The following is a 27471-nucleotide window of genomic DNA, read 5'->3' on the forward strand; positions in this document are numbered from 1 at the left end:
AGAAATCTTACTAACTATTATACTAACTGACTTGAAATAAAATGACGACCAGAGAATAAAAAAAGCATTACTTGTTGTTTGTCATGTTTTGTTATGTGATCTAAATGTAAATGGTGGGTTGAATATAACTTGTTTGCATGGTTGTGGTGCACTCAAGACAAAATGGCAGTGGGCAACGGCCAGGTAACTTATGTTTTCATTATCTATATGTAATACACCATCGTGAGATTTAAAATATCATCATGTCGCAAATGTCAACTGAACGTTTTCTACATATTATGACTTTCCTAATAACTGTTAAGTCAAGCGTCTGCTACTGTATCTGTGAGCCCAGCTCCCTTGTCAGTTAGTCATTATGCATTTGAGTGAAATTTGAGACTTCTTTACGCAATAAACGTACATATTTTTCTCATAATCATTACAAAGTTTGTATAAGTCGTTCATCATTCAATGAAGAACCTCTCTTTATCAGTCGTATTAAAACTTTTTATGATTGCGGTTTTTTGTGAATTAACTGTAGCAGAGCAACCATTTCTAACGGTAGAAGTTGTGTTTTTCAGAAGGGACTTGTTCTGTTCTGTGAAATTTTGAAATCGGTAAGCTGTTTTTTTGTCTGCATGCGTTTCTTTCTCCATATTATAATTTTCACTTTTAATGAATCGATGGTTATAAAAGTGACTTGACTTTTTAAAGTAGTTTCAATTGTATTGAAATAATTTCTATACCTTAAACAGTGCTAATTCCACATCGATTATGACCCCGGTGATACTTTTCTCTAGCTCATCTAACAGTTCCTGATTGCGTTTTACCTTTTGGTCTAACATCAAAAGTTACTATATAAATTCTAACAGAATAACGTAAGATAAACAAGTCATGTTAGCGCTGCGATTTGTTTATTTTTCACTATGTAACTTTTTCGCTTTAAAAAAGTCTTTTTCGAACTTTTTTTGTAATTTGAAGCTTTGTTCATACTTTTACAAATTGTGTGATGAAGATTATTCCAATTCGTTCATGGATTTATAGCGAATAAACATCCGAATATTTTATCTCTGCTACTTGCATCACATATTAGAATATTACAGACATTTTTAAAAATAATGATTTGTTGTCCAAAAACAGCGAAAAAGGTATTCAAAACAGTTTTCCGTTGTGAATTTGAATTGAAAGTTTATTCGTGGATTAACAGAAAATAGATAACTTACAGACCTTGAGATTTGTAGACACTAAGAAGAAGACACTGTTACGAGAAGTCTTCTTGCTTATGAGATGTTTTTATGTTAGATTCATTGTTTCAAAACAGCATTATTTGTGGTTCAGAACATTTTTACTCTCCCTCGCCCTGAGACACAAATTTCTGTTGATCTTTGAATATTTATCATTCTTTAGGTGGAACCTGTAGACAAGGGGAGAGATGTAATAAACGGTGTTGTGGAAGACGAAAGAAAACCGGCCATGGAAGCGCTCGTCATTTTGCGTGAACATGAGGACCAGAGCGATAACGAAAGTGAAAGTAGTTCTTCTTCCTCTTCTTCGAGTTCTTCATCTTCTTCTTCGAGTGATAGTGATAGTGACGATGAACAAAACAAAGATATTGAAGGTGCGATAAAATTCTTTTCAAAAATATGATCCGTTATTATTATCATTTATAGGCAATTCATCCCGAAACGAGGGCCCCTGAAAATAAAGCTTTTTTTATTCTTTATATTCTTTATTTGGGGCTTCTCTGTCATTTTTTCCTCGTGTTTGGATCTCATTTGATTTCGACCCATAAAATAATGTCAAACCTCTGACTCATTAATATTAATGTTATGCTTTTGAAGTATCCTACACAGCAACCTGACTCAAGTGCTTAACATTTTCTATCATTTTCTTTTCGATGTTTCTACCAATCAATGAGCCCTTTTGGGAAAATCTAAAGTTAATCGACGACTGTATTGGTGTAGCCTTGTGCTTTGACCGTTTATATTATTACTTTTTAGTATTATTTATTTGGACTTTTGAAGCTTAATTTTTCATTTCACCAATATTAGATTATGGTGATGTCAAGATCCCCTTCTCACACACCTTCAAATCTGGTAAAATTGAAGAAAACTTCTTGGTCGGAGTTCCAGTTCGAATCCGAATCAACGAGCGTGTAGTTTCTTATGGAGCTTATCGCCATCGATTGAACCCTAATCTGTAAGTCCATTATCTATCCTGTAAATTATGTTTTATGTTTTATTTTAAACGATGCACTTAGGAAAAATTAACGTTCTTTGAGCAGGGTAGACTAGAACTTTGCTTTTTGATAATTTTCGACGGCGCTGAGTCCAGTAAAGTAGACCAGGAGCTCTTGACGAGGTCGTCATTAGGAAAGAAGAACACTAAAAATCCAAATATTTTTACTTTCCAAGAACGACCCGGTGAATTTTTTTCGTTATGAGAGCGAGGAACAGTTAAAGAAAGCTAAAGATTTGTAACATCAAAGGGAATCTGATCTTTATTTTCGTATCATCAACCTTCGCTACTTTAGATACACTGTAGAAATTGTGCATGGACGTTTTAAGTGGACCATCAAGAAACGATACAATCACTTCAGAAGGCTCCGAAACCATTTAGAAGTTTACCATGCAGCACTTATCGTCAAACACCCGACAATGGCTATCCGTCTTGAGAAGGTCCCTAAACTTCCCAGAAGGCTGGAGATCTCAATACGTTCCAAGAAAAGCAAGAGCAAGCGAATGAGGAAGCTGCAAAAGTTTCTACAGAAAGTTGTGAACATTGATAGATACAGGAATAACGAACATGTGTTGGACTTCTTGGAGGTTTCGCATCTTTCATTTGTCCACGACTTGGGAGCAAAACACAAGTGAGTAGCTTCTGTGTTTTCTTTTACCATTGTTCCTAGATGTTTTAACTGCTTTTGATGTCACACGTCTATTACATGTCTTCGTTTTGGTCCTACCTCGGAGGTCCTTTAATTTGACCCGTGTCCGTTTGTTCGTCTGTTACCAGCTTTTCTCGCGATCGCTTCATTAGTTTTTTCTGATTTTTGGTAAAAAAATAGAGGATAAGGTTCTATAAAAGGTTGTTGGAGCCGTCTTCTACGGTAAATTCGGTTCGGCCGTAAAAATTTGGGGAAATTCCCTTCTGTTATTATATTGTTATTTAGGGAAAATAAGCATATTCTCATGATTGGCTTGGTATTTTTTTCTGATTTTCTAATTTGTATTTTTCTTATTACATACTGTTGACATGTCGTCTTCTATGTTCTATTTCTATTTTCTGTATTTTCTATCAGGTAGGTCCATTCAGCATGTAGCTTGTTTTCTTTCAGATTAAGGCTTCACTTTTTGTACCTCTGTTTGAGACATACCTCAACACAGCTCAACACCCAAATTCATCCGTTAGCCGTCATACTGAAACCTCCTCCACATTGACCCCTACCTAAACCCTTTCAAATCAACTTACAAGTTTTGACTATTTCATTTTCCGTACTTCTCACTTAGAGAACAAGAGGTATTGAAGCGTGCAGGTGGTCATACATTCTCAAAAAGTTTCCTCAAAAATCATATCATTTGGATTTGGCATAAACGGTAAACTTTTCACTCAAATTGCTTTCCTTGCTACTCTTTTTTTAAACATTTAAAGCGAAATCGGATGCTATTTTAGCTAAATGCTCAAAAAACTTTCATATTTACTTAAAGACTTGAAGATTCTTTGATTCCCTTGACTTTGAAGAAACTTTCAACGACTAAGATTTAAACTCCTTTTTCACTGTTTCGCCTACAGATGGTTGATACTACGGAACAGCTTCGTGGCATACATCGAGTAAGTTTATACAGTACCCTCTCCTTGAATATACTACAATTATTTTGTTTGCTTTTCTCATCCTTTTTTTCTATATCCTGGTTGAACTAATCTCATAACAGATCATCCATTCCGCTCTGCTCTAAAGGGGCATGTGACGATCTGACAGCCAAAACGTTCGTAACCGCCAAAACGTTCTTAACCGCGTTGTCTTTTACTCGGAAACGAAAGCGACTCGGTTCTAATATTTATCATCTTATTGTTTACGATCGACTTTTGTTTTGGTGCGATTCAACCAATCACTGCGTTCAAAAGCTTCTTTGATATTCATCAAAATTTGGACAAGAAAGATCAAAGCGGCCCTCCAACCCTGGCAGGATTTTTCGGAGCCATGGCCTTTTGAGTGCATACAAACCAGCGCTGAGAATTCAGAATCTGCTCGGAGATTACTGTTTCACTGAAAAACCCGATTTATTTGCGATTGTTACTGCTAAACCAAAAAGATTAAATGTAACCTGCAAACTTTTAAAAGGAGACTATTTTTTTTGTAGCAAAGAGAACAACAGGATTCGAGATGTCTTACTCTTCGATAACAAGTTCAATGTGTCTTGTGATAAAACACGGACTGGAATCAAAAACGGAATCATGGTGTCAAACAACAGGAGGTTGGTATCACTATTTCTAACTTTCTGTCTCATACAAAAAAGTCAGTTTTCGCATGGTTTTCGTACTTGAATCTTTATCTTACTTAAAATTTCAATTTTATGGAAATAAATTAGCCGGGTGTGTAAGAAGGATGTACAATGACAATGATAACAAACCCTATTGCGTATGTAAAATTTTCCATCTATGTGAGTTTTTAGATGTCCCACAGCATTATCGGTTGCTTCCGTTGAAATGATTTCGAACCATTTCAAATTTTAGGGATCTTGTGGTACGATTTCAATCTGATGCTCAAGCGAGGTAATTATTTGCAAAATTCCCCTCTTTGGAAACCGTATTACTTCGAATAAACGCCCCGGGCGCTTATTAATTTTTTGGATTTTAGGAGGGGCGTTTAGAGAAAGGGGGCGTTTATTAAATAATTTATAAACAAGGTCACTTTAATAACGTGAATGGGAACCTTATTTTGCCTCTTCATTATTATTTTAGTACAACTTTGTCAATTTAGGGACCTAGAAATAGGTCAAAACCAGTTTGAATACAAAAAAAATTCTATTATTGTTGTATATATAAGTTTTTCTTCGTATTACTTCTTTACTGCTACCTATTTCAAATAAACGCCCCATCTAGAGGGAGGCGTTGATTTGGAGGGGGTGTTTATTTGAGAGGGCGTTTATTGAAAATTTTTCTTTAAAGGAGGAGCATTCATTCGAGTAGGGGAGGGCGTTTAAAAGAAGGGGGCTTTTATTCGAAGTAATACGGTAACTGGACAACCTATAAAATAGATCGATTTTTAAAGATTCGAAATTTATCCTTTTGAAAGTGAAAAATATTTTTGTTGCAGTTGATGATATAGCATTACATTATTAATCTTATTCTTTTTCTCTTTCTTTAGGTCATATTTTGGGAATATTATAAATGTGATGGGGAAGGAGGGTCGTGATTGGATAAGAGAACATCGTCACGATTCTTTTGCACCAATCAGAAACAACACACATATCAAATGGTTGGTAAATGTCTTAAGTGCTCAAGGGTCGTTCTTGCTACTAATTTTCATCCCGTTTGTTAATGCCCCGTTCTACTGTATCCTTTCAAACTTTATGTATTTTTAGATGACCCTTTCAAAGGCATTGGGACTATCGAAAAGTCATTGAAATGAGATATACCACTTGTCTCTGAAATCTTGATTTGATTTTTCAGGTTTGTTGACGGTGAAGGGTATTTTGCAGCAGTTGCAGATGCCATCAGAAAAGCGAAAGAAGAAATCTTCATTACTGATTGGTGGTGAGTATATTCTTTAACCACTCATTCACTTTATTTATATTTTTCACTCACTCATTCACAGAAGGAACTATTGTCGGTGTTGTCGTTTCAGACATTGAAATTTTCAGGAATGCCCTGAAATAAGTTAGTTTACCTATACAAAATTTTAAGTCGATAGCACAATTAGAGCACCCTACGTCAAAATTTGAAATTTATGGAAACTTTTTTTTGGACCACCCGGTATATCTTCAATTTGATTAAATTGATCATGAAGAAAGCAATACAGAACTGTTTATGAAGCCCAAAATCCTCCTTTCCAAAAGAATATGTTTAACATCGGAACCCAAAAACTAGCGAACAATCTTGAGAAAAAATACGACAAGAGTTGGAAGCTTTATGTTGTAAGGGTATCTTGTATGATGCCGTATTATGGAACAAAAAGAAATTTCTTTTTTAGGCTTAGTCCTGAACTGGTATTGAAAAGACCTATTACGGATGTCAAAGCTTGGCGACTTGATACATTATTAAAAGAAAAGGCTGATCAGGGAGTCAAGATCTTCATCATTTTATACAAAGAACTAGAAGTAGCTTTACCGATCAATAGTTTGTATTCAAAAAGAACATTGACTTCACTTCACCCGGAAAATATCAAAGTAAGTTTTTAAACATGCTGGTTCAAATTGCCATAAGTGTCTCTCGAAAAATAAATTTACAAAACATTCAGACAAAGAGAACTAATATTGATCAATTTTCTGTCCTTCCTTCGTCAGGTTTTGCGACATCCAGATCATCAACCGACAAGCGATAATCCTGTTTGGTATTGGGCTCACCATGAAAAACTTGTTTGCATTGACCAAAAACTCACTTTTATGGGAGGTAAGTTGGATGTGAATGTGGAATAATGACCAACTGTGACGAAGTACTATTTGAATCGGTCAGAAAAGGTCTATATACAGTTGTTGTGTTCAGAAAACAACATAATACTTTTCAAGTACTTCCACTTATTAATATTTTCCCGATTGTATGCAGGTTTTGATTTATGTTTTGGTCGTTGGGATGACCATACTCATCGACTGGTTGACTTCGGTTCAGCGACACCTAACTTTCTTGATCAAACGGTAACTATGTAGTTTGTAGATTTCTCATATCTGTATTTGCGAAATTTTTTATCACGCTCGATCAAAGTTCGTTTGGTCATAAAAAAACTAGATGATACCCTTTGATGCATAATTCGTAAAAATCTTTGCCTTACAGTCACAAGCCGTTGTCAATATTTCGAATCTATTTTTGGAAACTGACGTCATCGATAGCGAATATCATAAACAACAACTTCGGAAACTTCCTCAGACAGCAAAGAAATGGTTCATCGGGAAAGATTATTGTAATTTCTACATTCAAGATGTGACGGAGGTGGAGAAACCTTTGATTGATTTGCTAGATCGAAACGAACATCCCAGAATGCCATGGCATGATATCGCTTGTGCAATGTATGGAGACGCTGCTAGGGATATTGGAAGACATTTTATTGAACGTTGGAACTTCACAAAGGTATTGATTGATTGATTGATTGATTGAAATTACTCTTTAGTTGGCTGTCCTTCTTGAGAATATAAAGATGTTTCTCATTAGTCATTTTTTATCTTTTTTGACTTTTTCCTTAAAACAATATTTTGTTTTTTGTTTTCAGCATTTGAAATGTAAAGATATGCACGAGATCCCATATCTCTTGCCTCGCTGTGAACCAATCTTAGAGCAAGGATATGAGGATTTTCATATCTCTACGATGGCTAATGTGCAGGTATATTGAATAAATACTTTTCTTTGGATCCGTGGCCTGCTTAACTATGTCGGCTTTCGCAGTAGATGTAACTAGGAGAAAGTCAAAAGCATCTTTCATTCGTGGTCCTCCCTTCTAATTATATTCTTTCTACCATGATTTAAGGGGATTGAAATCCTTTCTTTTTTTGGGCAAATAATAACATAGGTGAGAACTATAAGTAAAATAATATCCAGTAATTGAAAATCCAAATTCAGTTAGTGGAATATTGTGAAAACTGTGAATATTCATTCAAAACATTCAAACATTTTCCTAATCAAAACCAACAGTTTGAAAATCAATCAACAATTTTGATGAAAGGAAAAAAATCATGAAATAGATGAAACTTTACCATTTGGAAGTGAATTCAGTATGCTTACCTACTACTTTCTGATTCCTTCATTCATTATTGGAAGTTTTGGCAATTCTCTTATCATAGTTTATTTCGTCAAATCGCAAAAACATGGAATCAGGAAAATGTCTGGCTACCATTTTCTTATCATTCAGCTGGCTATCGCAGACCTGGTTGTTTCTTTCTTTGCTCCTTTATACACATTTTTAATTGAAGTAAAAGTTTTGAGAAATTTGGGAATCGATGGTTTTGTCTGCACCACGCGTTTATTTTTCATGATGATTTTTCCAGCAGTATCGTGCTGGTTGTTGGTTCTGTTATCTTATGAAAGATTTCGAACTATACTGCACCCCTTAAAAGCAAAGATAACTAAAAAGAAACTTCAAATAACATGTAGCCTCGTTTGGGTATTTTTTGTTGTCACTTCAATCAAACGATCGATGAACAACGAAAAATTGGCAAGAAACTGTTCACCGATTATGGTGGATAGCGAAACTTTAGTTCACCTCACTTGTCTTGTTGCTATGGATACCTTTATTCCGGTGGCTTTAATGATCATCTTCTATCGAAAAATGTCAACGAAATTGCGATCTGAAGAAAATCCTGCAAATCAATTTTCTATTCGAAACAATCGCAATCTACGACGTAAAAAGCAAGCATTGAAGACGATTCTCTATTTAAAGATTATTTATGTGTGTTTCCAAACCCATGGAAGAATCGTTGCGTTTGTTTTATATTTCATTGTTGCTTTTGATCCGAGGCTCGTTTTCTCTTCTCCCACCACTCCCAGATATGTTTTCCATATTTTGAACACGTATGTTGTAATTTGGGTCTACATTAACAATTTTGCTAACGTTTTCATCTATATGGCGCTAATCAAAGGATTTCGAAGATTTCTGACCTCTCTCTGTTGTCCTTGTCGCACACAGCAAAATATAGAAAGAGAAAAACAGAAAACAATAACATCTTCAGGAAACTTTCAAGAAACGGCAATATGAAAGACACGTCACTGTTTTAGCATGTGAAGGATTTTTTCTCAGTGAAAATGAATATAAAATCTTGTTGTTATTAACTTGACGAGGAATGACTTAAAATACTACTTGTGAATTTTCACATACCAAATTTTTTTTATCATTTCTAAAGAATTTATATCAGTTTTATGATTGACTTTTAAGTTTCATATGCCAAAATCTAAGTTTGGCTTGCCTCTTACCAATGAATATGGAATCAAGCATAAATTACAATATCTCATCAGACCTGTATCTATACCTTGTTTTTGGTGCATCCGGTATATGTTGATGATTACCAAATTCGATGGTTTTCCACTTTGAAAATTTTGAAAATAATTGGTTTAAAATTTTTAGGTTTTCTTCAGTGCCTTGGAGGATATCAGAATGGTAGTATATCTCAAACCATCTGATTGTCTCTTTAAGTTGGCAGTAATTTGCGGTCATCAAAAACCAGCAAAAAGCAATATTGCGATTGTAATGTACTTTTTCATCATTTCAATTTCTTTGCTTCAGGTCTTGCGTTCATCAGGAGCATGGTCTGCTGGTCTTTTGTCAACTGAACATTCAATCCTCAATGCATACAAACACCACATTCGAAATGCTAAATACTATATTTATATCGAGGTATAAAACTGCATTCCTTAGCTCTAGTTTAGACGGCTGATTTTCTGCCCTGCCTATATTCTAATTGTTAGAGTAGGCAGAAGGTGGGCACAAAGTTGGCAGTTGAAATCTATGCTTGGAACAGATTGAAAAAAGACATTGCATTGATGTAAAAAAGGGCATTGTATTGACTTTAGCCAGCCCACTTTATGCCAACTTTAATTCACAATTAGAATAGGCAGGGCGAAAAGTGGGCTGTCTAAACTAGAGTTTACATACGAAAGTGTGATTTGCCTCACAAAACAAGTTCTAATGTTTGATGCAATTTTACTAGAACCAGTGCAAAAAGCTTTGAAAATAATTATACAGCTTTTTTGACCCAGGCATTTTCTTGAAACCAATCAGTTACTTGGCTGACATTCCCTCGAGAAAATATGAAACGAGAATTAACGACCTTATTACGTCAGCGACGAAGAAATAACGCCAAAAAGGCCCGATAAGGTAATAAGAATGCTTTAGAATGTAATTCTTTTTACGCATCAGAATCAATTCTTCATCACATGTAAATCGGACAACGTAAAAAACACTATTGGCGATCTCCTGGTCGAAAGGATACTTCTCGCACACCAGTAAGTTCTCTCTAACAGTTTCTTTACTGTCCTAAATCTCATTTCCATTATTTACACCTTACTGAAGTGTGATCATAGACATTAAATACAAAACTTTTTCCAACGAAGTATTTGAACTTTCGAATCTCAAGCTTCATTTAAACAGAAATATGTTAAGGGAAGAAATTCTTGTTGAAAGAAAATATGGTGGGTTCGTCTAAAATCCAGCAAATTATATTTCCCACCAAAGTTAAATTTTCAAGCCAAATCAAATTCGTCCAGAAAAAAACTTTTTCGTCCATCCGCCAAATTAAAGTCCCGCCAAAATCTTTCCCTTAAGGTAACCTTTCCGCCATTATATTCTTTCAGTAACAAAGAAACGTTCCGTGTGTATGTCGTCATGCCATTGTTGCCATCGTTTGCCGGTGAGCTGTTTTTCTTCTATGTAATTATTTAATATCGAGTACGTGTATTACCTACTTCTTAAATGTTTTACAGACTAAAACGTTGAACTCTCTTGAGTGTATGAAAAACCTCTCGGTTGGAATTTATATATTTTATTTATTTTATCTTCATATCATTTTGTTGTATGTAGGGAGGGTTATCATTTTTCAACTCTTTCATTCTGTAGGTGAAATTGGAACATCTGCAGCCACATCACTTCATTTCATTGAATATTGGAATTTACAGAGTGCTAGAAACATAATCAACACTCTCCAAGAAAATGGAGGTATGTGCTTGAATTATATATCCCTTTTGATCAGTAAGTTTAATGGTTAGTGAACTCGAACTATATACTACGGTGACAGAGGAGGACACTCAAAATAAGAAATGCAGCTCATTTGAATTAATGAAAGTCTGGGGCCACTTGAAACATTTTTAATCGGATAGAAACATTTGAAAACTGAAACACGAAAAGTGTTGCAATTTGATAAAAAAAGTTGTTAGTGGCCCCACCCACGAAAAATGTTTCAAAAAATTCATCAATAGTCTTTGTTTAGATAGAATCACAACACCTGAAACTAAGCTACAAGTTTACCTCCTGATTGATTCATTCATATATTCTGATCATTTTAGTCGAAGACCCAACAGAATACATCACTTTTAACTCGCTACGAAATTATGCTGACTTGAGACACAAAATGGTGAGTAAAGTCCCGCCTTTTGATAATCATATCATGCGCTAGATGTCTTGAAAATTTCAAGCTGAAATTTGGCATATTCACTGTCATCGTGACTAACCATCAGAAAAAAGCAAGTTTCAGCTCCTAAGGGAAGTTTGTTGATGCGAAACGATGATTTCACTGGATTTCATGTTTTTAGGTGACAGAGATTTTGTACGTGCATAGTAAACTGATGATTGTCGATGATGAAGTCGTCATTATGGGTTCTGGTAAGTCTGTTCTTTCTTTTAAGGATGATATGTTTGGAGTTCTCGTCATTTTTCTTTAATTTGTCGAGCTCAACAATTCTCCGCCACGGCATGACGTCAGAATTAGGGTGCAATAGAACACTTACTAAAGACTAATTATGTGTTTTTAGTAAACAATCTTTTAGTGAGTTAAATATTTTTGACCAACGAACCCTTCATTTGGCCCTGAAAACAATATTAAGCTACCGATTTGACCAGTCCACCCGACTAATTCCATAACAACTAGGATGCCTAAGGATACCAAAAAACCACCCTAGGCTTACTCCCTCCTCCGAAGCCGAAATGTCGAATTCTGGGGTCGTAGCTGATGGGCTAATAGTGTTTGTTTTACCCTCGAAATTATTAAATCTTATTGGTTGAAAAAGATATCACGTGACTTTCCGTGGCAAAGAATAGCTTACATTATGTGGCCCCCAAAACGGCGATCAAATTTGAAATTTCTCTCAAATCTAGAGGAAAAGAGATTTTACAAAAATTTTTGCTGCATGAAAATCTTTAACATCTCTACTTTATTTCCTGGAAGTTCTTTTTCAAAATTTTCAATTTCAACAATATTTTTCAATCGCTTAAAAATAGGTAGCTTTTTTCTAATGGCCCCCAAAACGGAGGTTTGAAATTTTAGCGATTTCTCGAGATATCTTTAAGATATGAATACAAAATTTTGACCATAGTTTGGAAATGTGATTTAGAGGGTTTTGGGCATAAATTTATTTGATAAAATTTTTACAGTATACCCCTGGTTGTCAAAATGCAGGTTTGGGGCCCCCAAAACGGAGGTATAGTTAAAATCAAATTATTAAGCCCAGTTGTAATAGGGGGGAAAACTATGAACATATTTGTGTTCTCCCTTAAATTTACGACCCGATGGATGTAAAATTTATGATTTTTATGAAATATTTCAAGATTTTCGATATTGCAAAGTCCAAACTGAAAATTTAGAAATTTTCAAAATGACAATTTTGATTTAACAACGCCTTAATGAAGTTTTTGAAAACAAATCTCTTTTGAAAATAGTTCCATTCATGTATGGAATAAGTTGTGAAAATTTTAGAAAAAAAGCATAACTGAAACTGAAAATATTAAGCTTTAAAGATATTTTTCTCCTACATTTTGCAAAAAAATGACAGAATTTGCCGTTTTTGCTGATTCAGCGTAAAATTTTATATATAATGTTAATTTTTTGTTATAAACTACTAACTCAAGGTGATAGGAATAGAATTCCAAGACTTTTTGCTTTTTCTCATATTTAGAATTTTCGGTTTTGTCAATGCTGATTCTAGGGCTCCAAAATACTGGTTGACCTTCAAGATGCTATATCTTTTACCCAGCCTCTAAAGTCACAGATGTATTTGCACTTTCTGAACGGCATTAGGTGTAGAAAGTTTCTTATACCCCGTTTTCATAACTTATTTTCAATATTACAGGAGCTAGAGTGAGTTATATGCAATTTTTGTCTAATTTTGGTGTTAAAATATTTCCTTTACAGTAGACGCAAATATGTTATTTTGAATCCGTCTCAAACCAGCAAAAAACATGCTCATTTTAAAGTATAACCATCATTCTTTCAAAATAAACAAAAATCGTTTAATTCTGATAAATCTACAAGTCAGAATCTTAATTTTAATGAAAACCTCCGTTTTGGGGGCCGCCTCCGTTTTGGGGGCCATATACTGTAACAGCTTTTGTTATCGTATAGTCCCAAGTTCCTTGATGGCCCCTTTAGGTAATTCAAAAAATCATTATTCATCTAAGTATAGTTTTCTCTCTATTGTATTGTCTCCTTAAATGAAATTCTTCCCTTCTTTCAGCCAACATCAACGACAGAAGTATGCTGGGTGATAGAGATTCAGAACTGGCAGTTTGTGTACAAGATGAAAATAAAACGGTAAAAAGTCAACATGTTTTGCTTCAGCGTCCTGAAAAACACGACTCAATCTTCTATTTTTAAGCTATGGCCTGCGGGCAACGATGCGGAGAAATTTTCGATTGTTTCGATTATAACAAGTCTTTGTTACTTTCAGCTGCCAGGTGTCATGAATGGAGTGGAACATCGAGTAGGAGGTTTCGCGTCAACTTTACGAAGGAAATTATTTCAAGAACATCTGGGCTTGTTGAATGAACCGTACTATACTGTGGTGGACCCCGTCAGCCAACATTTCTTCAAGGTAAGCTTCTCTTTAAGTGTGTATGATGGTCGATTGCAGGTGAGTTAATTTATACGTCACTGTAATATAAAGTTTCAACGTGTGCTTGTTTTACAATTTTCTCTCTCTCTCTCTCTCTCATTTTAGGACGTTTGGTGTCAAAGAGCCCGAAAAAACACTGAAATACTTCACGAGGTACAACGATACAACCATATCTTTACTAATACTTTAACCGGATTAAATTTCGCGAGATTAAATTTCGCGAGCTAAAAAAATCGCGAAATTTTCTGGATTTAATTTCGCGAGTCAGAGTTTTGAAATATTTCGCGTGGATTTAATTTCGCGAATAAGCCAGAAAACAGCTGAAAATAGCCATTTTTTTGCCATAAATGGAGACTTGGAACTAGTTTCTCCGCCAAAAAATACAATTTTAAAAGTTTTGTGGTGGATTTAATTTCGCGAATCAGGAATCTCACGCGTGTTCGCGAGTTTTAATTTCGCGAAAATGGCAAAAATTCGCGAAATCGCGAAATTTAATCTCGCGAAAATTAATCCGATTAAAGTAAACTCTCTTCAGTGAAATAACTGGGTAGCTCAGTCGGTAGAGCATCGATAATCGCTTAGATTCGGTTCCGATCCAGGTGGTAAGTTACTGGGAGCTGAGAGTAGGTTTGACGTTCCACCTCAGCATTCGACCATCTCACGTGTTTATCGCAAATATAAAAGGGGTAGACTCCTTCACTCTCCGCTCCGACGGCATCCACCAGATGAATATACTTACTTATATGAAAGTTTTTCTTGATCGCTGATATAACAAATGGTATCAAAGCGTTAAAACCTGTCACAAGTATATTGCTACAATTTGTCTTCGCTGAGTATTTAACATTTCGGAAATTTCTTTTCAGGTCTTCGGACGAATGCCAAATAACGAAGTCAAATCTTTCGCTGATTTAGAAGAATATAAGGTCTGTTCAATTCATGAAATGCTCCGATTTTCAGCAATTGTTTCAAAACATTTTAACTCTCTTGGAGCTAGGTTTGAAGTCGTAAACTCCGATATATAGCAAGTTTATGTCTCTGTGTTTTTCTACGACAGAGAAGGTTAGCTTGATTGACTGAGAACGATGGTAAACCTCGACTTTTCCCTAAAACTGCGGATTATTCGCTTAAGTCAAAAGTGCAAAGTTATGATGGCAGAATCGGTATTAAAAGTAGAGCAAGAGAAATGTTCTTAGAATTGCGAAGATATTTCCTGCGCCCTCCACGGTAATATCCTACCATAATCAAGAAATTCCATAACCGCTGTTTTGTTCTTTAGAAACGAGAATTTTTGGAGACAAAAGATCCAGTGGAAGCACGCAAGCTATTAAAGGGTGTACAAGGCTTTCTTGTTGAAAAACCTCTAGACTTTCTCAAAGATCAGGATCTCTTCCCACCAGCTGATTCTAAAGAATTTGTTGCACCATATAAGATTTTTACTTAATGCTTGTGAATATTATTTTCATGACATATATTTTAATATATAAAGGCGGTCTTATGTTTTTATTTGACATACACGCACTTTAACTTGAAGTAGTTTCACCTGAGGCATTATTTTTCCAGCCCTATCCCCGGCTTTTAAGTTTTGAATTTTTCTCCAGCGCCTTTGTTAACTTGTCTGAACTTGTTAATTTTTGTTTGAAATTGGTCGAAAAATATTACAAAAAACCATCCTTTCCTGAAAAGTATTTGCTACGGATGTCTTTTTCGTTAAAGAAACTTTGCGTTAAAACTCGCGTGATGGAACTTCTTATGATAATTAATGCCGTTAGGATTTTTGATATTTTTGAAATTTTAATCAATTAGGTATTCTTTTGATTAGAATAGCTTTTCGAAGGATTGATTTTTCGGATTTATAGTTTTGATAAAACAATAGGAACTGTATTTATTTTATATCGGAATAAAAATGAGAATTTTAAACTGAACAAGACTGTTTTGACTTTGAAAGTAGCCAAATCTTGATTTCTTTTAGTAAAAATCCTTTTTTTTTTGTTTGCACATCTTTTTTAGTCAAGTCAATCTTTAGCTCCAGCCTTGAAATTGATCGGAAATCAGCAAACGGGTGACCATTGACCATCATTCTAGCAAATTTGGTGTGTACTATCGTCCGGAAATCTCCTTAATTTTTTAAAATTCGCATTAGAATTCGCATTTGAAGACAAAAGATTGTGGATGACATTTGACACGATAATCATGGGTCTAGAAACACAAAAAAACTGCACCCTAACCCTAAAACATTAATTTCGCCATTCGCGAAAGTTTATGCTCGCGAAAAATTCTTGACAAAATAGAAAATCTGTAAAATTTCAAACTTTGAATAAAATGTAACTTTTATGGCACTTTTTAGCATGCTAAAAGACTAATAGTAATAAGTCAAAGTACAAATGTTTAAAGCCAATCCAAAGAATATTTGTCCCTCTAAGCCATTTTTTCATGTGAAAGTTGCATGGCGTTCCAAAACACCCCCTTCTCACAGACCCGGTAGGATTTTTTCATCCAGTGGGGGTAAAAATAACGGACCAACACCTGATGGGGATTGAATTTCCTATGTTTTTATGGCTGGGAATTTGAATTCCATTGTTTTCAAACCAAAAAAACTGATTATTTGATTATTATCGGGGACAAAAACTAAAGAGTACAATTTTCTACTGGGGACGGTATTTTGGCCAAATTTTCCAGTGGGAAGGAGTCCCAGTGGAAGGGGGTGCTCTAAAGTTACGTTAGAACGCCATGCTTTGACGTCAATTTTCAATTATTTTCGAGATTTTTATCAAGCAGAGGGGGTCATGCAGTTACTACAATATGTACTCCAAGACATCATAAGTAGTTTAAGTTCCATATTAAAGCCAACAATTTTATATTATTATACCCTTCGTCGTCACTACTATCTGCAGTAGCTGATTTGCCAAATATTAAAATTCTGGCCCATGTAATAATTTTTTCCCACTTTAAAGCTTCAAGACAATATTTCATTGAATTGATTCGGCCTCGGGTGAGTAAAGTCCAAAAAAGCTATAGATGACTTGGTAAAAACGGTAGGAAGCTGTTGACGTCACGAAAAATATGTTTTTTGAATTTATCCTTAATTCACCCGAGGCTCTTCTTTCTTGAAAAAAGGGTTTGATACAAATCTGTAGCAAAAAAACTGCTTTTGAAATTCGAAAGTAAACCACCACCCATAGTAACTTTATTTGTGTCACGAGATGCAATTTTTTGAATTTTTTTTATCGGTTGCAAAACATAAGTTCCTTTAAGGGGGTAGTCATATGAGAAATTTGAAATTTCATTTTTTAAACTTTTTGTTATATCTTGTGAAGTAGTAAATATTTTTCAATGAAACTTTCCACAATTGTAGCACAACTATAAAGAATATGAAAAATTAAAAAAAAATTCTAAAAATAGCAAAGACGGGGGTAATATCGTCCAGGGGGTAAAAGCTATAAAAATATTGTGTCAACCTTTTAAGAAAAGCTAAGAAAGCTATTCAAAAAGTTTTTTCTGGTGAAGGTTAGTATTATGAAAGTCTCCAGAATGAGTGGAAAATTTTTTCCAAATTTCAAGCCAGGGGGTCTGGAACCTAAAATTTGTACTTTTTCAGTTTAAAAGTAAAAAAATGATTTTTTTGAAAAACTGCTTCATTCATCCTGAGGCTTACCATAATGGAAAACTACCCTGAAAATTTCAAGTCAATAGCTTTTCTCAATCCTGAGAAAAGGCTGACAAGGTGCGCGAAAACCCCCTAAAACGTGTTTTGAGAAAACGGCGCAGAAAGTTGAAAATAGAGGTTTTTCTCAATTTTTCTGCGATACATAGACCGTTTTACAAAATTTTTGCTGTGGTTGACCAAAATGGATTGACACATAACTTTTAATGTTGAAAAGGTATTGGAAATACTAAAATAGTCCAAGTTTTTTGAAAAAAATGGCCTTCCACATGCTCCGGGAATCTCCAAGTATTTTGCGTCAACTCTGCGTACAACGCGTAAACATGGCTTTAAGTCAATAAAAGTGCATTTTCTCATCAAAAAAACTATTGCCAACAAAATATATCATCCTTGTGCTCTCTCAAATCTGTTTATATCATTTACAGTTGAATTTCAGTGTTGATCTTAAGGAAACGTGTCTTCAGGTTGAACGTCAATCATGCATAGTTTTACTCAATTTTCCAGGATCGCCTCTGGCGCCATGAGTGGCATGATTCATCAAAGACTAGATTTCCACTGGATTTAAGACTCATAATGGATACATCATTGAATGTGTTTGGTTCCTTGCTTCAAACTTTATTCAAAGTCTATAGTCCATCACTTTGAAAAGTTTTTTTCGATGTACAAGTTTTACTGTTCGAAAACATCAGTTCCCAGAATCAAATTGTTGCTTCCACTCAAATTATAGGCTTCCAAAGCTTTTCCAGATGTGAGAGATGAAATGAAACATTCAATAATATCATAATTCAATCCAAAACAATACATAAGCTCAGTTTCCATGTCAAAAACACAGCTGACTGCCTCCAAAATGTGAATGTTTTTGAAAATACCACTTCTTCGGTTACCATCTTTAATTACGTCATATTAAGAAATCCCGGGAAAAAAAGGCGGTATTGACTTAGACGCCCAAAAAGGGCGTAAAAAGAGCTTTCCTTTGGTATGTCATGATGCTATGTTTAGAGCAGCCATACGGAAATGAGGCCCTAGCAACGGATTCGATTTCCCGTTGCTAAGGAGAAAATTGTATACCAGGGCTCATAAGAAACCCAATATATCGGCAGATATTTATGCTACGGCCTTGAAATTTTCAGGGTATGTTCAGGAAGGATAAAGGATCCTAAAAAGCCCTAAATCCCGAAATTGATAAATTTTTCACCAATTTTCAAAATCTCATATGACTACCCCCTTAACCTAGTAACTCGTGTCACGCAAGTCATGCAGAAAGAAATCAATCAATTTTTGTTGTCTACTGATTTTTTTAAATTTGCTCTAATTCCCTAAAATTTACAAACAATACAAATTAATAATTTCAAAAAAATAAATTTCTTAAGAATTCGGATAGTTCATAATTTGAATAAACTAATTACATTAAATGGCCCACAAAACGGAGACGGCCCCCTGGGGTCATTAAAATGAGGATTCTGACCTGTAGATTTACCAGAATTAGACGATTTTTGTTTATTTTGAAAGGATTTTTTTGAGTTGCTTTCTATGAAGTAGAATTTCTTTTCAGTAAACAAAAACCTGACATTTCGCTGAATTCGTTAAATGTAACTGAGCCAAATTCAAGAGCTCAGAAGTATCATACAGTGTTTTCATAGGTTAAGGGCTCTGGTCATAGTGAAAAATCAATTTCAGAATTTGAAGATAAAACCTTATGTTTTCGCTTCTTTGACATGTTTAAGAACAAACTGCTTTTGAAAAAATGAATTTAATTAATTACATCATGAGTAATTAAGGAATAAGTGTGGCATGGACCTTAATAAAACGTCATAACGACGCTATTCATATACTTTTCACAAAAAAAGCCTAATCTCCTTGGGGAAATCATTTTATTATTTCAAACTTTTTTTAACTTAAACAAATAATTTCTTTATTTATATTTTTTCGTAAAAATTTATAGCTGTTTTCATATGGAAATTTAGTGGAGAAAATTGCCAAAAATGAGGTTTTTTGGAGATTTTAAAGGAAAGATACTTCCACAAAAATTTTCCGAAATTGTATTTTTAGATACTAAATAGATACATCACCTGAACCAAAAAAAATTCAAAAATGTTCGATTTTTATTGAGATTAGGGCTTTGAAAGGTGAAATACTCTTCTTCGAAAAACTCTTCGTTTTCTTCTTGATTTAATTTTTTCATTTCAATTTTTCGATTTTTGAATTCTAAAAAGGTAGGTTTAACAGGACATATATAAAAAAGTTATACATTAATCTTTTTAAAATGCAGAAATTGACATTTAATTTGGTGTAAAATCGAAAAATTGGGTATGTCCAGAGCCCTTAAGTTAAGCCAACTGCATAAAAATAATTCGGCCAACAAGGAGAAGGGTTTTTTTTAATAGTGATGAATTAAATGATCCGCGAAAGTTAATTTGAAGAAATTCTTAACATTATTCAATGTTTTATCAACACCGAAAAAAAGCGTTAGTATGAGAATATGTTTAAGAACAGCCAACATGCTCAGTAATGCAGCAAAAAGCAAGAAAAGAAATACCAAGTACCCACGAGATCTTAAATTCTTTTTGCGTAAGAGTTCAACCGCGAAATTCAATCTGATTCAATCCCCAGAAATTCTATTCCATAAAAGTATTCAATATAAGACAAAAATCAGCTTCTAATTAGTAAAGAAACTTAAAATATGAACAAATCATGAATGTTATAAATCGAGGTTGGCCAGTTTCTCAACAAACCCTTCATTTTCTTTACCTGCACCACTCACCTGTCCAAACCTCTTTTCGAACATTCGCTCATAAACTTCACACTGATCTCCAACAACAAACCGACTGTTCTTCTTCAATTTCAAGTTGCGTTGTTGAAAGAAAGTAAAGACAGTATAAAAAACCATGTCATCGTCAGCTTTTACGGCAGCCGATAAAAATTTACGAGGAGCAGCTGAATCAATAGTATCGTTACTTTGCATAAACTTCAAAGCAGAAATGACTCTATTCTTTTGTAACAAAGTCTCGATGATCGTACTGTCCGCGTCATTCCCAAGTCGCTTCATCATATCCAGGGCTAGATCGTACGCACACGGGTACACACTTTCAAGTGACAGCAACAAACAAGCGAGCGGTTTCGAATCACTCAAAACATGATACTGCAAGAATTGATGAAGCTGATAATACAATTTCTTTTGAACCAAAAGATTAATGATAAACTCATTCATGTAATACTCCACCGGTATTTTAAACAAGTTCAAAGATCGAATATACTCTAAGAGAACGGCAGCAATGAATTTATACCCCATACTCTCGTTTTCAATGAACGGTAAGAAGACGCTACTATACATATCCTTTTGTTGAAGCACGGACTTCTTTTGAAACCAACGACCCGTCAACTCATTTTCTTTCCAATGTTCACCAACTTGTGTTGTACCTGTTGTATTCAACTCAAGAAATTCCGCGTAAACTGCATTGATCTTGTCAAAGATTTGTGATATAGCGCTAATGCTGCTTTGTTTACCCGGGGTTAACATCAACTCCAATACAGAAACGAGAACTTGTTTACTTCCAGATCTCAATAACAAGAAATCAGTCAATCGGCCTTTGTCATCAATCATGTTTGTCACAGATTGTAATTTACAACTCAGTAACCATAAGCAGCCTAACTTGGCGTCAATAATGATGTTTGGTTGAAAGACAACCCAATTAGCTGAGTACGATTCACAAACTAAACCACGTGTTGCGCCACTATCCCCTGAAGAAGAGCTCTCTCCATCTTTATTGACACGCATGACGAACGGTTCGATAGGAAGAGGCGATAAGACAGGGTGGTAATAGGTAACTTGTCCATCAAAATCACCAGGGAGGTTGATATCGAAGATCATGGATGTCTTGGAAGCTTGGTGATGAACACCAACTAAATTGTCAACCACGTTAACAGCAAAACGCCCCACCGCACCCAATCGTAAAACGGCTGTTTTCTTGGCAGGGGCGTCTTTTTGTAACTGATAGAGCACAATCTCCGCTCCGACGGAATTCATTGATTTCGGTTGGTTCCGTAAAATAACGACGTAGATGTTGTTGTAAATGTTGGCCACCGTAACATCTCTTTCGAGTAAACTTCCAGAGGGCGGACTTCTGGCGGACGAGGTGGTTTCTACGTCAAATTTCGGTAGGCGAATAATCGTACCAGGTTTGAAGAGATACGGATGAATAGAGTTACCAAGAAGTCCAGAGGAAAGTAAAAGAACGGAACTTTCCGGTAGAAAGACATACCAGTTGGTCACGTGTGGATGATGATAATGTTTGAGAAATTTCAAGGAGTTCTTCTCCGGTTGTGCTTGATAGAATTCGATTCCTTGGTTTGTGACAAAAACGATATCATTGGGTGAGGTCCAACAGAAACCAATAATGAGTGTGGAACGACCTTTACATGATTGTGTGTATTCTTCAACACTCGCTCCTTCGTAGAAATTCATGAAATCGATGGATTTGGAAGAACGTTGTATAGCCAGGATTCGGTGGTTAGGTGAGAATTTGAGTGAAATGACATTCCCTTTGTCTTGAAGGGAGAAACGTGTATCGTATGATTTGTCAAGCCCTTTGACTTGTACCTTGGTCGCACCTCCTATGATAAATAAATAGTCAATAAATACCAGACTGTCCTGACACAGGGATCCCACGCCTGACTATCTTAATTTTAGGACAAATTTTTAATTTTTAAGGAGTATTTTAGGAAAATTTAAGAAATAAATAATATAATAAAATAAAATAATGATAAAAGTCAGCCATTAGAGAGATGTTCTACCGAAAAAAAATCACCCACAGGAAGACTGAAATAAAACTACTTTACGTATCATATTATTCGTTCTAACAAAGCCTATGCCATAGTGTGCAGAGGGGTCCAGCCCCCAGCATTTTTCAGGGGGGGAGGCTGAGGAAAAAAAGGCCCCAGAAAAACTCTTAAAACTTAGCCTCCACTTTCACAAAACAAAATATCATAGAAATTTTATATGCAAATTGGAAATAAATTTATTGCGCCGCAGGCAAAAAATTTTTTTAAGAGGGGTCAAAACCTTCCCAACAGCATAGATTTTTAGCATAATTTAAAATATTTGTAACCTACATACAAATACAGCCCTCAATCAAGCAAAAATGGTTTAGCCCCCCTCCTAAGTTCAGGGGAGTGCATTATTTCTATGCTCAAGTAAAAAATTCACAGATGAGGGCGCAAACCACCAAACCTTGCTCATAAAACATTTGAGCCCTCTTTGTTGAATAAAGTCTGCACTCTTTCAATAAGCATAGGCTTTTGTTCCAAATATTTAAGTGCAAAAATATATTTTAAACATGTTGTTTCAAGGTCAGGTAGCTTACTACTCCCATTTTGTTTTGACTTTAATGAGAAAAAATCTTAGTTTCTTGTCTGATTATACAAATATACAAACATAATCAGCTACCGTCGTGCTTGATAAAGATTTCAGATTTTAGGAATTTAGAAGAATTTGTTGAATTTTAGGAGGATTTTAGGAGTTTTGACTTATTTTAGGATTTTTAGGAATTTTAGGAGGAGTGGGGATCCCTGCTGACAATATTACACGACACTTAACCTCGAGAGGCTTTAGATATTCCAATCTTTTGAGCCCAATGACTGAGATATCTCGACTTTTCAAAATATCAGAGATTTGATGATTGAATCTGATTGAATGTATAAAAAAGATTTTAAGGATATTGACAAGAAAAACTCTGTCAGCTAAATACGAAGTTGACAATGAAATAAAATACGGAGTATGCACCAAAAGGCTTTCAAACCAACATGTTTCATTAACAACGAGTTTCGTGGCTTTCGGCAGCTAAAAAGATGCTTTATCGGTGTAACAAGATAAAAGGGTTTATATGAAATACCTTCAGTGGAAACAGCGAAGACTTGTTTGTTGCATTCATCAAAGAAAACATTGATTTCTTTGGAAACAGGTGGAAACCTCAGAGGCTCGTCCAAAAGCTCCATATAAAAGGATGACATTTTCTTTTTCAATTTTTTTTTCTCTTATTTTACGCTGAAATTAAAGAAAAATATTCATTATATGAGAAGATTCATTGCAATGAACCAAAACAACTCCAAAATTAATTTTTTTATAGTTTCTAGATTAGCTACAATTAGGCTTTTGAAAAATCTGGTTGACTTTTTCGGGACACATTATACGAGTAGTGGAAGCTTTAAATTGGGAAAGCTCGAATTTCAGTCGACCTATTTAGAAGAACGGGTGATGAAGATTATACTGAGATTTATTTGACTAAAATTGAAAATCATTCCCTAAAATTATTGAAAAATAAAGAAAAACTCGAACTTGGAAATAAAAAAACGTTATGTCATTAAAAAAAGTATTTAAAATACTGGGCATAAAAAAACGAAAAATATGGAACTATTATGTTAAAAATGGTAAACATACAAAATGTCTACAAATAAATAAACTCTTGAAAAGACAAAATTCATTCGTATAGAAATGATCAACGCATAACTAATTCGAATCGAGCCTTTGAGATGTGCAAAAAGATGCAGTATCAATACCATCACAAATCTTTCTCAAGTGAAATGTAAAAATATAGTATGAAATCTTCAGCTAAAAGCTGCAAAATCTTTAGAAATACAGCTTTCAGGATAAAATGGAACGCGAAACTACATATGAAAAAAACTAAGAATACCATTGAACAGTGATATTTAAGATGCCAAAAAGAATTGGAATAAAACTAAAAAATGAACAACCAAATAAAAAAAACTCTAAAATATAAAAAAATTAGGAACCGCAAAGTAGCAAAACAAGGTTGTGAAAGTTTCAGAAAGAGAAAACAGACAAAATAAAATAATTTCTATGACACTCAAATTTAAAAGGTTGTAAATCAAAAAAGTCAACTTGGATGACTATGGTCCCATAAAAAACTAAACACTACATCATAAAGAAAAAATTTGCCAGATAAAGTAACAAAATTAATGTTCACGCCCTTAGAATAACCTTCTCACTTAACTAACAAAGTGAAATTCTTGCCAAAATTTCAAACACCAACTAGGAAAGAAACTTTTATAAATCCTGTACTAGAAACAAAATCTGTATTCCAAATCATCAACAACGAACTGGTGACACAGAATAGGAATGTTTTTCTGGACTACCTTTAGGATGCGATCTATCATCACTTTTATGGATATCAATTTTTCTGGATCCACCACGGGTGTGTTCGTCATCGTAACCTAATAATTGGCGTTGCACCAGAGCTGAGTAAACGCCTCCTTTATCCACCAAATCCTTGTGGTTCCCTTCCTCAACAATTTTACCTTTTTCGATCACAAGAATTTTGTCTGCTTTCTCAACCGTACTCAATCGATGTGCAATCAATAAAACAGTACGTCCGGTCAGGTTCTTATTGATCGCTTGTTGTACAATGTATTCTGATTCAGAATCTAGCGCACTCGTGGCTTCATCCAGAATAAGAATCGTTGGATTTCGTATTAAAGCTCTTGCAATAGCAACGCGTTGTTTTTGCCCACCAGATAACTGTACTCCTTTCTCCCCTGTTTCTGTAGCATATTTCTCTGGTAGATCATCAACAAAATCGTGAGCGTTGGCCATTATTGCTGAATTCTTAATCAAATCTTGATCTGCTTTCGGTTTCAGACCATAATTGATATTTTCAGATATCTTACGAGCAAACAAGACTGGTTCTTGTTGGACTAAACTCATAGTGGTGTGAATGAAATTATGGTCGTAGTTTTTTACATCAATATTATCAATCAAAACTTGTCCATTGGTCGGCTCATAAAAATGTTCCAAAAGGTTTATAATGGAAGATTTCCCTCCACCACTTGGACCAACCAAAGCAACAACCTCCCCTTTGTTCACTGTAAAGTTAATCTTGTCTAAAACAGGAATATCAGGTCGTGAAGGGTAGGAAAAGGAGACATCTTTAAACTGAATGTGACCATCGATTCCAGAATCTGGCGACTGATTCCCATCGTAGGTGATTTTTGGCTCACGCTGCATGTAAACAAGGATTTTCTTTGAAGCACCAACAGCTTCCATTAAGCCTGTATAAACATTACCAATATCATCAATAGCATACCCAAGGTCCATACTATATAAAATAAAAGAGACTAAATGACCCCCAGAAAGTTCATTTCGAAAGACTAATTGTCCACCAAAGTACAAGATAATCAATGTCATAGTTAAGTCGGTGAGCTCAGTTGACCAGCGATATCCACAAACAAGAATAGCTTCTTTAACACGAATTTTATACGTCTTTTGGAGATGTTCACTGTACCGGTCCACTTCCTCACTTTCTGCAGCAAAACTGCGAACAGTTCTCATACATGAAATGGCTTCTTCCGCACTCTCGTTTGCAACTGCTAAAGAGTTTTGCACCTGTTCAGCAAGTTTCCTATACTTATCACCAAATGCTTCGGATAATATGCCAATCACCGGGACGCTGACTAATGTCACTATACTTAATCGCCATGAAATTTTGAGCATGAAGGCAAGAATACCAATGACTCGGACAATACTGCGCAAGAAAATATTAAAATTCAACCCGAGTCCATCGCCAACTTTTGTACAGTCTGAGGTCAAACGTGATGTAATCTCGCCAGTCTTTCGAACATCAAAAAATCCAATCTCCATTTTCATAATGCTTTCAAATAATTGTTTTTGAAGACGTAACACGTACCTTGCAAAGACCAGTGTGAAGAAACCTGCTCTTGTGCCAGAGAAAAAACCTGCAGCCAAAGTAATGATTGCCATGTATAACATTGCTTCTTTAAATTTCTCTACTGACCGATCAATAACGATATAATTCAACACTTGTCCAGTGTAGTAGGGAAGAAATATTTGAGCTGCAGAACATAACAACAATGAAAAAATGGCGATCATAACATAAGGTAAGTCATCTTTTGCAAGTGCAACAAGTTGGCGAATACTGTGAAATGAACCGTATTGATCAGCAACTTCTTTATCAAGAGCGTTTAGATTTTCCTCTTTTTCACTATCGTCGCTTTTAATACTATCAGTATCATCACCATCATCATTAATGGAGGTGAAGCCTTGTTTTCTCTTTACAATTGGTACATCTGCATAAATTTTCCAACCTATATATGGCGTCAAACAAGTGAATAGTGAGATACCGATCAGCAGCCATACACGTTTCCCCATTTTATCCATATTGTATTCAGTAAAAAACATGATTTTGAGAACAACATAAATGGCTTGCCCACATCCATAATAAACCATCATTTTTGTGGAGTTTCGAAACTTTTTCACTGAATTAGGATTACGTACAAGCCCGATTGAAGCACCCAAGAAAATACACAATCTGAAGCATGACCAGATGACTAAATCAAAGGTGGAGCCACCATATGAGAAGGAAAATATTTCATCATCAATGTCTTTTTGGTCTTCCAGTAACACAAAAATGAGAATACATGCCAACAAATCAATAACTGCTATCAGTGTCACTGACAATATTGAGGGAACTTTCTTCATTTTCTTTCTGAAAAAAGAACAAATTTTAGAACAGACTCATTTCCATTGAAAGTGCTAAAATATTCTATGACCATGAGCATCTCTGGTAACAGCGAAATTTAGGCTAGTTCAAAACACAGGTCACAGGTCACAGATCATTGACACAGGCAAGCCTAAAACACAAAAGAAAATGTTGAAAAACACTTGTTAATGTTACTACTGTCAAAAATATCATACTGAATAGTAGGGGGCCAAGTCTCAGGTCCCGTGGCAACTTATATAGCACCAAATGAAACCTGTTCCATTTCAGTTTAAGTTTTTCAGTTTAGTATATAATTAGAATTTTTTGAAAAAAGTCAAATTTTTAAGGCCCAGGAAATTTGTTTGTGACCAAAATAGTGATGCCATAGGCAAAACTGCATGGGAAAATAAGGGGAGAGACAGGTAGAGAAAGAGCTTATTTTTAAAGGTCAAAATAAACAAAAATGATTGGTACCATCTGAAAGAGCACAAAATTCTAAGCAAAAAATTGTATTACAACAACTCTCTGACTAAAACACACAAAGAAATACAACTGCTTTAAGACCAACTAACTGTGAGC

At 35.0% G+C, this 27471-nt stretch overlaps 3 protein-coding genes across 4 annotated transcripts; 1 reads left to right on the plus strand and 2 right to left on the minus strand.

Annotated features, from left to right (window-relative positions):
• Positions 1-15642, plus strand: LOC136800712 (phospholipase D1-like). Of its 2 annotated transcripts, none has more exons than XM_067057367.1 (26): positions 1-183; positions 1387-1597; positions 2031-2178; positions 2513-2848; positions 3489-3575; positions 3772-3810; positions 4341-4454; positions 4714-4752; positions 5348-5458; positions 5653-5736; positions 6173-6368; positions 6486-6591; positions 6745-6833; positions 6970-7263; positions 7403-7513; positions 9407-9517; positions 10040-10125; positions 10474-10529; positions 10736-10834; positions 11182-11249; positions 11428-11497; positions 13345-13421; positions 13558-13701; positions 13828-13875; positions 14586-14645; positions 14999-15642. In XM_067057367.1, exons 1-26 carry the CDS (start codon positions 163-165, stop codon positions 15161-15163), a joined length of 2970 nt encoding a protein of 989 aa, XP_066913468.1. In that variant the 5' UTR covers positions 1-162; the 3' UTR covers positions 15164-15642. The 2 variants fall into 2 exon arrangements, with proteins under 2 accessions (XP_066913468.1, XP_066913469.1); XM_067057368.1 differs by lacking the exon at positions 1-183 and adding an exon at positions 529-596 and having other exon boundaries at positions 14999-15261.
• A 4281-nt stretch (positions 15643-19923) lies between these two features.
• On the minus strand, positions 19924-23428 carry LOC136800716 (regulator of MON1-CCZ1 complex-like). Its single transcript, XM_067057371.1, has 2 exons — positions 23272-23428; positions 19924-21994 (listed from the first exon to the last, which is right to left on the minus strand). Exons 1-2 carry the CDS (start codon positions 23387-23389, stop codon positions 20082-20084), a joined length of 2031 nt encoding a protein of 676 aa, XP_066913472.1. The 5' UTR covers positions 23390-23428; the 3' UTR covers positions 19924-20081.
• Positions 23429-23634: 206 nt separating this feature from the next.
• LOC136800717 (ABC-type oligopeptide transporter ABCB9-like) lies at positions 23635-26894 on the minus strand. Its single transcript, XM_067057372.1, has one exon. It carries the CDS (start codon positions 26889-26891, stop codon positions 24486-24488), a length of 2406 nt encoding a protein of 801 aa, XP_066913473.1. The 5' UTR covers positions 26892-26894; the 3' UTR covers positions 23635-24485.
• Positions 26895-27471: the final 577 nt, after the last annotated feature.

The sequence above is a fragment of the Clytia hemisphaerica genome, unplaced genomic scaffold, assembly GCF_902728285.1.
Source record: "Clytia hemisphaerica strain Z4C2 unplaced genomic scaffold, Clytia hemisphaerica genome assembly, whole genome shotgun sequence".
Lineage (NCBI taxonomy): Eukaryota > Metazoa > Cnidaria > Hydrozoa > Leptothecata > Clytiidae > Clytia > Clytia hemisphaerica.

What these genes read in the sequence shown, in the direction of transcription:
- LOC136800716 (XM_067057371.1), bottom strand. Translation starts at nt 23,389, where the DNA reads ATGTCATCCTTTTATATGGAGCTTTTGGACGAGCCTCTGAGGTTTCCA. An exon ending in CTTCGCTGTTTCCACTGAAG is followed by an intron (nt 21,995 to 23,271) that starts GTATTTCATATA and finishes TATTTATCATAG; the next exon opens with GAGGTGCGACCAAGGTACAA.
- LOC136800717 (XM_067057372.1), bottom strand. Translation starts at nt 26,891, where the DNA reads ATGAAGAAAGTTCCCTCAATATTGTCAGTGACACTGATAGCAGTTATT.
- LOC136800712 (XM_067057367.1), top strand. Translation starts at nt 163, where the DNA reads ATGGCAGTGGGCAACGGCCAG. An exon ending in TGGCAGTGGGCAACGGCCAG is followed by an intron (nt 184 to 1,386) that starts GTAACTTATGTT and finishes ATCATTCTTTAG; the next exon opens with GTGGAACCTGTAGACAAGGG. An exon ending in ATTGTTGCCATCGTTTGCCG is followed by an intron (nt 10,530 to 10,735) that starts GTGAGCTGTTTT and finishes TTCATTCTGTAG; the next exon opens with GTGAAATTGGAACATCTGCA.